Source organism: Antrostomus carolinensis, unplaced genomic scaffold, assembly GCF_000700745.2.
Source record: "Antrostomus carolinensis isolate BGI_N321 unplaced genomic scaffold, ASM70074v2 Scaffold39763, whole genome shotgun sequence".
Classification (NCBI taxonomy): Eukaryota; Metazoa; Chordata; class Aves; order Caprimulgiformes; family Caprimulgidae; genus Antrostomus; species Antrostomus carolinensis.
This window is the reverse complement of record NW_010303832.1, coordinates 1-11,236: the sequence shown is the minus strand read 5'-3', so window position 1 is coordinate 11,236 and position 11,236 is coordinate 1. Positions and strand designations below refer to the sequence as shown.

Sequence of the window (11,236 nt, the reverse complement as noted above, 5' to 3'; positions counted from 1 at the left end):
CAGAGCGGGCGGCGGGTCCCGGCGGTGCGGCCCCTGCGCTCCCTCGGGTGTCGGCGCTGGGGCTTGTGCCCGTGTTGTCCTCCGCGAAGGGGTACGCATCCCTGTGACCCGCTGACCTGCTCCTGTCCCGTTTCTCAGGTGGCAGTCGATATGGAATTTGCCAAAAACATGTACGAGTTGCACAAGAAGGTGTCTCCTAGTGAGATCATCTTGGGATGGTAAGTGCTCCTTCCGCAGGAACATGCAAGCAGTAGTGTTTGTCCCTTAAATTACTTGAAATACATAATTCTCCTTTGTCACAGGTTGAGAAGCAAAAGCACTGACGCTTGTGACAGTGGGATCTGGCAACTCTTGTTATACACTCAGTTGTAAAACTCCCGCAATTCATAATATGAAGAGACAATATCAGAGACTTGGAGGGTTTGTTTTTGTTTATATCTAGAAAAGGTATCACTGAAAGTTATCACCTAGAGAAGACTGAAGACTGAGAGGGGATGTTATTAATGTTTACAGGTGTCAGAAGGATGAGGCCAGACTTTTCAGTGGTGCTCAGTGACAGGACAAGGGGCAACAGGCAAAAGCTGGAACACAGGACATTCCACTTAAACATGAGGAAAAATTATTTACTGTGAGTGTGACAGAGCACTGGAACAGGCTGCCCAGAGAGGTTATGGAGTCTCCTTCTCTGGAGATATTCAAAACCTGCCTGGATGCAGTCCTGTGCAACTTTGCTGTAGATGTATCTGCTTTGGCAGGGGGGTTGGACTAGATGATCTCCAGAGGTCCCTTCCAACCCCTGCTATTCTGTAATCCTCTGAGGAGTGACAAGTTAGAGAATGCTTGCATGGCATTGTTAGAAGAACTTGGCCACCTGTGATACAACCTGCACCACAGAAGATGCTTGGTTAGAAAGAGAGGAGAACATGAAAGAGTAGTTTCAAGTAGCAAAGACATCAGGAGGGATCAGTGTTAACAGCTTGAGCATGCAGAAATTCTCTGCTGAGAAAAGGTGGAAGTACTTCTGTGTGGGATGCCAGGCAAGATCAGTAGGGTGTTAGGGGAACTGAGTCTGTGTGGATAGATAGCTGTATTAGTCTTTTCATGCTTCTCTGATCCTACAGATAACTTAGTTCTGTTCCTTCGGAGCAAACTTCCTCAACAACCTTCTAATGGCACAGCAAAGTGCAGTTCTAATGACAGGAGTTTTCCTGTGTATGTGAGAAGCTAATTGCAGAGCAGTTAAAGGAGCTAGATTAACGAGTTATACCTCCTGCAGAGAGATGTTTGATTTGTGGAAGATCTACTTGGGTGGTCCAACTTTGTTTGGCATGTTTTGGCTTACACAGAAGTAAAGAGTTGGTCCAGAGCATGGTGGCAGATAACGGAATCTTTGGTGTCTGATGCTCATTATGGCTGGTACTACAACATGGGCCCTGTGCATGTTTCAGGCATATGTGTGCTCAGCCTCTGATTCATACAGTTCTAGGACAGCTGGACATAAAACTACAAATTCCCTAGTTAAACACTTGTATTTAATGTGCTTCTGCAGTTCAGTGTTTGGAAATCAGGGTTTGAGGATCCAAACCTGTTAAATACCAACAGTACTAAACACTGGGCATTTCAATGTGGACGAATGTCTCCTCAACCCGTGCTCTTTTGAAGGTACGCAACAGGTCATGACATCACGGAACACTCTGTCCTGATCCACGAGTATTACAGCCGGGAAGCGCACAATCCAATCCACCTCACTGTGGACACAAGTCTCCAGAATTCACGCATGAGCATTAAAGCCTATGTCAGGTACTCTGGGAGGCTGCATTTCTGGGAGGGGAGCTGTCTGAGTTACTGAGAGAGACCACATCAGGTTAAGGAGAAATGGAGTTGGCTGCACTGTCCTATTTTGGATGATGTTGTGCAGTAGCTAAAACACAGCATCGAGCCAGGGATCATGGTTTACTTCCCATTGGAATGTCTTGACCATCCAGTTGAAAGATCTAACCTTTCATAAGCTGGTACCTTGTTGGAGTGGGGAATTGTGACTTAAATAACAGTGTTCTGAACGTCTTTGTGACGTTTCACGGGATTCTTGGATGAAAATGAGGAATTAATAGTATGCCAGGACTGATTTCCTGTCCTCAGTTTATCTGTGGTCTTAATACTGCTGATTTTAGTGAGAATGAGTAACCTACTCATGTTCACAGTTCAGTGCTAACGGATCATTGAGATGGAAATCTATTACTTCCTCCCTTAATGTGTCCATGCCGAAAATGTTTTGTCATTCTTTTTTTTTCTAGTGCCCCAATGGGAGTCCCTGGTAAAACTATGGGCGTGATGTTCACACCTCTAACAGTGAAATATGTTTATTATGATACAGAGCGGATAGGAGGTGAATGTTTTCTTCCTATTTTGGTTATAGCTGTTGTGATACTGTTTGGATGCTTTTTTAACGCTGGTAAAATTGCCATTCTACTGGGAATTGGACTCTCTTGCTGAAGCTGTTGTAAAAATTTTGAAGAAGTTAAGGATTTAAACTGTTTTCTGTGGCAGTCAGGTTTTTTCACTGATCTTCCTTTCGCTTTCAGTGGATCTTATCATGAAGACTTGTTTTAGCCCTAATCGAGTGATTGGCTTGTCCAGTGACTTACAGCAGGTGGGGTCAGCGTCAGCCAGGATTCAGGATACCCTGACCATGGTGCTCCAGTATGCAGAAGATGTATTGGTAAGGCCAGCTTCTTATAAGTCAGCCGATAAGGTTGATGTGCACCTTGTTTTTCTTTTTATATATTCTCTTTCTGGGCCATAAACTTACTGAATTTTACTCACATTGAAGTGTATGTTTCTTATGCTTAGTCTGGCAAAGTGGCTGCTGACAACACTGTTGGGCGATTCCTGATGGATCTTATTAACCAGGTGCCAAAGATTCCACCAGAGGACTTTGAGACAATGTTGAACAGCAATATCAATGTAAGTTCATCATCTTTTTTTTCAGTGTATTGTCAGCAATTTTTCAAATTTGTCATAATCAGGCTTGTCTGTGATCAAAACATACAAGTGTGATCTTCTTATACAAACATGTTAATACAGAAAATACAGCCCTTTCCTGTCAGTAATTTGATATTTTAAGAGCTGAAGGTGGAAAAGGAGCTCACCATATGCAAATGAGAGGATAAGTTTTAGGAATTATGCAAGTAACCTGAAAGCCAGCACCAATTCTTCTTTTAGAATGATTGGACAATATGAATTACCAAGCTTAAAGCAGTATGGATTTCAAGGACAGCCAGTGACTTGCCAGCTTCATTTGCCTGAGCTGAGGTTGTGTCTCCTTGCGTAACGCTTAGGACGTGAACAAGGTTTTGGTGTGCTAGCTTGTTTCTGTAACAGATTTTTAGAAAGCGAAAGCTTAAGTTTCTGAATGTGTTGTTCGCCCGCAGTCTGCAAGACCAGAACTAATTTTTAATTTTGCTTATACCCTTTGACTTGCCTGGTTAACATGGGTGAACTCAGAGTTAAAATTTCACAAGCAGTGTTTCATATTCTGGGAATACCAAGACCTTCTTCCTGCGAGGGGAGCATTCCTCAGGGTAGGACTTTCAGGTCTAACAATATTTCTAGTAGCTGATTGTAAACTGCTTTACATGTGTTAAAAAAATCAACTCCCCAACAGGCTACCATCTTCGTTAATATTTCTGATTACTGATTTGTTGTTTGTTGGGTTTTTTTCCCCTCTTAGGACCTACTGATGGTTACCTACTTGGCAAACCTCACTCAGTCACAGATTGCCCTCAATGAAAAACTTCTGAGTTTATAAAGAAACTTCTGCCACCCTACACTTCAGAGAGCCTGAAGAATGAGCAGATGATACACTTTTCTATGGTGGTGTTACAAATTTCCTTGGACCGTAATTTAATTACCTAGATGACTTAGTTTACATCTTTATTTCCATTGCCCTGAAAAATCCCTAACATGGTTTAGGATATGAATGGGAACAGCTGCAGTTCAGCTGAGCCCAATATTTTAAAATGGAATATGTGAATCTTTTGTCTCCTGGGTTTGTCTACTTGTACAACAAAATGCAGCTTTGTTGTAAGAATATATTTGAAATAAAAATTCCATTGCAATGGCAAGAATGGCTTTTGTCCAGAAAAAACTGTCCTCATTTATTGTATAATGAATCCCCTTTTGAAAGAAAGGGGGGATAACATCACATCAGGAAAGAAAACTAGAGTTGGATGCAAGTCAACTCCAATTCTGCACACTTCTTTGCAGGCTTTTTTGCCAAGTGTTAAAGCACACTGAAAGTGTAGCTTCTTGTGTTGCACATAATTTGCTTTTCCATGGAGGACTACAGTGTAGTCACTGGCTTATTAGTGCTGCTGTGTACATGCCCTTCTTCAGCTGGGTACTGGCAGAGTACAGGAGTGCAGTCAGTTTATATTATGGTGTTTCTATGCATATCTGATCCTTGGGGAAAGGATATAGCATTAGCCCCTCAAAGTGAGGGTTCAGAGAGTTAAACTAGCAACTGCATCCATGGTTAAAAGGGCTTGAAAAGCATTTGTGGCTGAAGAAGTGTGGCTACTGAAGTTGCCTTCTTTGTGAAAGAAGAAAAGCACAGCAAAACTACACTTCATGAAATTTTGAGGTTAAAAGTTGGGTGTCGTCAAATAGGGATTTCCTGGTTTGTGACCCTGTACTGCTGCTAAATTTATGTGAACATAAACTTCCCATTTTTCTCCCCAAAACCTATTTCATGTTAAATGAGTTCCAGCTGAAAGCAAGCCAATACCAGCTGGAGGTGTAACTTTTTACAGTCTCGGCTAATAACATTATCTGTAGAAGTCTCTTCAGCTGCACAGAGGAGGTTTTGCCTAGTAGAGTAAAAGTGTCCCTCTTCTACAGTGTAACTGCTACCACCTGATTACTAAGGACTATTTCTGATGCCTCACATCTGTTTTGGTAAATGAATTTGAAATGTTAGAGAAGCCTGCAAAGCCAATGTTCTGCAAAATAATTTTTGGGCTGATTTGCCAGATAAATCCAAGAATGGGATTCAGGTTACAAATCTGGAGATCCTGTACTGGTTGTTCCAATCTGGAGAATTCCCCCAGTGACTCAATGCTAAATTTGAAGTTCTAATTGCAAGGACAAGGAACATGAAAACTGAAGGTATAGCAAATATGTCAGTATCTGAAAATATTATTTGTGATTATTAAGCATTTAAACTCTGCTTTTGTCTTTTATTAGTCTGAATAAAAATGTTTTCCCTTCTTTAAACTTAATAACTTCAGCCATTTTAACTTTCACAGATTTTCAGGTCAAGGTGTTTTTTAAAGTAAGCTGTGAAATAGTTGGAAGAAAAGAGCAAGCAGCAAAGCTGGATAAGTCTCTCCATTACCGAAAAAGTTGCAGGGGAAGAAAGCATAATATTATTTCCCTGAGTTCTCCTCTACAGTAAACTCTTGCCATTCCCTGTTAGGAAAACTGATAAAATGTAAGAAGGAAGATTTAAAATGCTCTACAAGTTGAATAGCTATAATATTTAATAAGCTGCTATGCACAAAATGCAAAGTTCAGAGAAGAAAGATCAATTTGTGATCGTTGATACAGACAAGGTATTGTGGAATTTGCCAGTCCTTACAAGTGCCTGAAGACTAATGATGCTATGTCATAAGGGATGGAGGATATGTTTTCCTCAGTAGAAAGGTTCATTGCAAAGTAGAGGTCCATAGATTCCATTGTATGCCAGACAGCACAGTGACAAATGCTTGGGATTGGAGTTGGGGGGGAGGGGAAGTTGCCCTTTTAAAAATATCTGTATCTGATCCCATCCATTCTGTCCCTTTTTACTGGGTGAGTGGCACATTTTGACTCGGGGAATTTTGAATGCCTGGTTTCAAATTTCAGTGGCCGCTCTTATGAAGTGGAGGACAATATGAAGGACAACATTGCAAACACAAATGTAACGCATCATTTTGCTTAACTGTAAAGCCTGGGCTGTATTATCACCTAGGAGACAGAGGCATTCCTCCTCTGGAGTTTGAAAATCTAGACAGGAATTCCTAAAGGTATTTTATTTTAATTGTTTCCCTTTACAGAAATCTGAAAACATCAAGTTCAATAGAAAATCTGGTGGGAAAAGCTTAGGAGTCAAGAAAACATCACCAAGGATTTCAAACTTTAGTTTGCTATTCATTTATAAACCTCAGACTTCCTGGATTTATTAGGGGAGTTTTTCCTTTTTATTGTTTTGTTTAGGATACATTGTTCCAAACAACTTCAACAAAGTGTAGCTTCAAATAGTCAAGAGAGATAGTTCTCTGGGTATGCGTCTGTATACACTGTGTATCATATTTAGTCATGTTAGTGCCCTCACTAATACAATAAAAAAAGTTTTAAATCTTCTGTGGCGTGTTCAGCCTTTTCCTTTTCTCAGATGGCTTCTCTGAATGAGTACAACTTTACTGGACATTACTGTATTACATGTTTATTTCTGGCAATGTCCATATTTTCCAGGTAAGTACTAGGCTTTAGAATACCTCGCTTAAGTGGCTCCATTACTAACTCCTAGCTCTCAAGTATTTGATTGCTCAAATGATGGTAAGATTTTTTTTTGCATCCTGGTTTAGTTGAGCTGATACTGGGTTTTCACCTCAGCATGAAGTTCTCCTTGAAAACTTCTTTTCCTCAATATACGTAACAATATTCAGAGCAGAGTTTACTGTTACAATTGATTCTCTTGTTCCCTTTGAGTATACTGTGTACTTGGAGAAGTTGGGGGACTGTGTAAATTCAGTCCACCTTGTGCCCTTGGACCCTTCTCAGACATGTAATCTCGGCCTCAACAAAGGAATGGAGTTTGAGCAAAGCATCTCTTGGCACTACAAAGAGGCAGTGACACCTTGTGTTTTTCCAGTGGGCATGGTGACCTCTGACAATCCGCTGTTTAATTAGCATGCAGGCATTACGCTTTGTTCTGACATCTTCCTAGCACAGTAAGATTGTGCTTGTTCGTATCTTTGAGCAAGTGCACGTAAAACCCACAAACACATGGAAGTACTCTCTGTTACTTATGAAAATCAACACCTGCAGGATGAACTATCTCCAACAGAAATGCCTTCTTAAAATTGCAGGAAGGAGCTGGTAATACTCCAGTATTTCTGAATTGATGATGGTCTCAGCAGTAGAAAGAAGGCAGTGTACCACAATGGAAATTGCAGATACCTGATGGTAATTAGCTTCCCTGTGTTCTGTTGTGCTGCAAGGCTTGCAGATGACATTTAGGTGATTCTTCAAGAGATATTAGTGGATAGGCAGTGTGCGACAGTCAAGTTTCCTATGACTGCTATGACATACTTAGTATTGATGCTGCACACAACAGTTCTGGTGATGGTGGTGGGTAAGATTAGAATAGTCCTTGCAGACTGTATTGTGTTACTGTTAGTTTGCTGGTTGAGCTAAAAAGCAATTGAAATTTGACATTCTAAATTTGTGTGACTGAAGAAATGAGTTAATACTAAGTGTTTTTCTGGGTAGAAGTTAATGCTGCTAATTTGGTGTGTTTAACAGAGACTTCATTGCTACCATCTTCTCTGGTTCCCTGTGTCCATTAGCTTTACCTTAAGAAGGGGTTTCCTGAATTACAAATTCAGTTCTTTCCCATCCTGACCAACCATATAATAAATGCTGTTTTAAATATACCTAAATATAAGTCCTGTGTCCTTACTGAAGTTCTTACTTCATGCTCTGCCTGGTATTTATACATAATCTGTTATAGGTAGCCATCATACTGTGGCCTTCATTTTATTAAACATGTTAAGCTTTGTCTCCTTCCTTCTGATGCACTGTCTATGCTTTGATCACTTTGCTGCCCACTTAAAACTTAATTTCTGTCTGCCTTGAACTGGTAAAGACCATACCCATATCAGCATATAAATCAATTAATGTAAGAATACATTAATACTTTCCTGTTATAAATTCCTTGTTTGCCTCTTAGTGTCTGTCATGTAGTGTGAATGGGCACCCCAATGTCTTGCCCCTGCTGTCATTTGCAGCTGAACTCAAATTTGCCAAGAAAATTATTAATTTAAACACATGACCTGGCATTATTACACTTCTAATTAAACAAATCTAGATACACATATTTCTCCTGGTTTGGATTATTGTCAGCATTGATGACAGCCCACCGTTTTGTCAGCAGGTATCATTGGCTTATTCCTAACTTTTGTGCCCCACTCCGTTGAGAAAAAACTAGGAATTGATCCCATCCCAATTTAACAAAATCCTACAAATTCCCTTTTCAACACAGCCTTTGTTCTTTCTTACAATTTCTTTATCCTTGCTGATGCTAATTCCCATCTTCTGTAGTTATGAGTTCTTGTCAAGCCTTCTGTGAACATCGAAGTGGTTTACACTGAATTCCTCATAAAGAATGTACATTGTGTCAAACTGACCCAGTATGTCCAGTGACTGATCTTTGATAAACCATGTGTTTGGTTGTAAGCCTTGGAAAGTGGAGATAAGACTAATTGTTCTATATTATTGAGAATAACAAACTTTTTATTTTGCTATCTGCAATTCGATACTTAAAAAAAAAAAAAAAAAAAAAATCCCTGCTGCCAGAATTACAAATTCATTTGGTGATTATTTCCAATAAAGGAGATGAGGAAGGTCACTAAGTTTGCCTTGTTAGTTGAGTCATTTAAGTTTCCTGCAGAATACTTAAATCTGCTGCAAAGAGGAAGTAGCATTTTGGTATGTGATTTTATGAACCTGTGGACACATGCCATCTATATCTGAAATGCACAGCTTTAATCCTAAGGATTAAGAAGTTGATGATGAAAAAATTGGACATGCTGCTCTTCTAAGCAGGCTAGCAGAACAACCTGTTCTCCCTCTGTGCTTTGAGGAAGGGTGAAGCTTCTATTTTTAATGTGTTTTCATACAACAGAACTAGAGACCTTGGTGGCAACTCAGTTGCAAGATCTGTGTGAAATCTTGATGTTTGGACTAGTGGGTGGAGCCCTAACATGACTCACTGGGTAGTGACTCTCACTTGAGCAGCTTACCTAACGCGTCTCTTCCTGAAGTGAACTGAGCTTGCTCTGCTCTCTCTGCACATGGAAGGTTAACTCAACAGCCAGCTTTGACTATCTGCATTTTAATTACTGCAGTCACAAGGTAGTGTAACAGGAAAAGTATTTTAGTAGATAATTTAGCCTTGGATCACTGCAGTATCCTGTTGGTTTGTTATACTTTGACCTATGGTTCAAAGCTGACCAGATCCTGTTGCTTACGTCAAACTGTGAAAGTTGGTGGGGTTTTTTGTTTGTTTGTTTTTTAAATTTAACTCTATTGGCTGAAATAGAATATCAAAATAAATGCTTCCTATTATTTAACTGGGAAATAATGTTCCAACCAGGATACATAGCACAGAAAAGCAGCAATGCTTTAGTGACCTATGTCACCAACAAAAAATTACTCTGGAAAAAGTTTTGGTTTGGCTCTGTTGATAGCACTCAGTTAGCATGACTATGTAGTTAGCATGACTATGTAGCCCCTCTAGACCAAAGCCTGTCCAGTATCATGTCTTAGCAGAAGATGCAAGGATATTACAAAAGACAGGAGTAAGAGTTTGTCTCCCAACCTCACTAAAGTTTAAATTTCTAATAGCGAGAACTTGCCTTGACTGTGCATGAAGTTTTAGAAGCTTTCCTAAATGTGCTGGCTCTAGCTATAGTAACAAGCCAAGGCATTTCCTTAAATACAGGGAGTGAAATTAGATGATCACAATGGTTCTATTCCATGCTTTAAAAAAGTCATTGCAGATATTCTTGTTAACATATAAACATGCAATGCATTTAACTGATTCTTCAGATGTATTCTGTTTTGTTAAAATGTTTTCTGTTGTTCTTTTCCCACTTGTTTGTGAAAACAGATTGTTCCTTTCCCAAATAGCTCAAATCCAAACAGTCCATGAAATGGAAGAGATAGAATTGTGTATTTTATAAATGCACTTGGCTCCCATGGAAACAGGGATTTAAATACATACTTGTCCTGAAAGAAGTGTGCTTAACAGAGGTGAAATAAAGTAGACATATGCTGGGAGTGTCAGCTGAAGAATGCTGTGAGGATTAAATTCTTAAAGCTGCTCCTTATGTGTTTTGGTCAAACAAGGGAGAACAAAACCAATTTTGCTGAACATAGGTAATTTATTAGATTCTTTATGAGGCTTTAGGTGCTTTTCATTTGAAACAGGCAAGCATGGTAAATTATTACCCACCTATTTTCTGCTGCCTGCACTTAATGCTGTTTTACAGACAAATGGAACAGTGGCTGTTGTTTCATCTACAGCTCAAGTGCTGCACCAGGTTACAAGAAAAAAAAAAATTGTCTCTGAACTGCTGACATGTTTATCATAAAAAAGTAGCAAGTTATTTCAAATAATCTCAAGTAACTGGTGCATAATATTATAGATGGATCCTTCATAAATTGTATCTTGCTGGTCAGAATCTTTTATGAATAATTAACCACCAAGTAAAGGAAGGACTATGTGTGTGTAGTGCCTGTTCTAAGTATGATATGAATAAACATTACAATAGACAGAAACAAAACACTAAGTGCACTGCCCACATTTGCATACAAGTAACTGTAATAAAGATTTCTTTCTAGAGAAAGGTATGCAGTAGTCAGGACAATCTTGCCTTATGCCCTCTTGGGACCTAGATCCTGATCATCTTGAGCACCTACATAAAAAGGAGCAACTCCTCCAGCTCCACTTATGCCTTTTATATACTTTGCACATTACACACTGTTCTGGTGGCCTAGACAACTTGGTTGACCACCTGCCAGCTACTGAATGATGATCTTGATCTAAAGACTCATGTGTTACTGGTTAACAGACTCGATTTAGAGGTACGTGCATTAGGGCTGAGCTCCATTGTAGTGGTGCTGTAGGGAAGCTGCAATGTGAACTTGTCCCTTCCTTTCCCAGGTGGGTGCCTAAGGACTCCGGTGGGATGGCATCGCCTGGTGCGTCCCGTGTTGAACGCTTCCCCAGACACAGCTCCACTGGCAAGTCGCTCTGCGCTTCTGTGGCACTTGTGTTTTCCGACTTACCTCTCAGCCGTTCTGAAGGAGAACTGGGCACACTGCAGCTTTCCTTCAGCAAGACGGGTCAGAGCTGCACAGAAGGGAGAGGGGTCCTGGGTTAGCAGGGCCATCCCCACCGGGAGCCGCT

The 11,236-nt window shown here is 40.2% G+C and overlaps 1 protein-coding gene across 1 annotated transcript; it reads left to right on the top strand.

The window, feature by feature from the left end:
- Nucleotides 1-138: 138 nt before the first annotated feature.
- EIF3F (eukaryotic translation initiation factor 3 subunit F) lies at nucleotides 139-4,127 on the top strand (the record flags this gene model as incomplete). Its single annotated transcript, XM_010164239.1, has 6 exons — nucleotides 139-218; nucleotides 1,663-1,800; nucleotides 2,295-2,386; nucleotides 2,583-2,719; nucleotides 2,851-2,964; nucleotides 3,731-4,127. Coding segments are annotated over 6 exons (639 nt in total), but the record flags the coding sequence as incomplete, so codon positions are not given.
- Nucleotides 4,128-11,236: the final 7,109 nt, after the last annotated feature.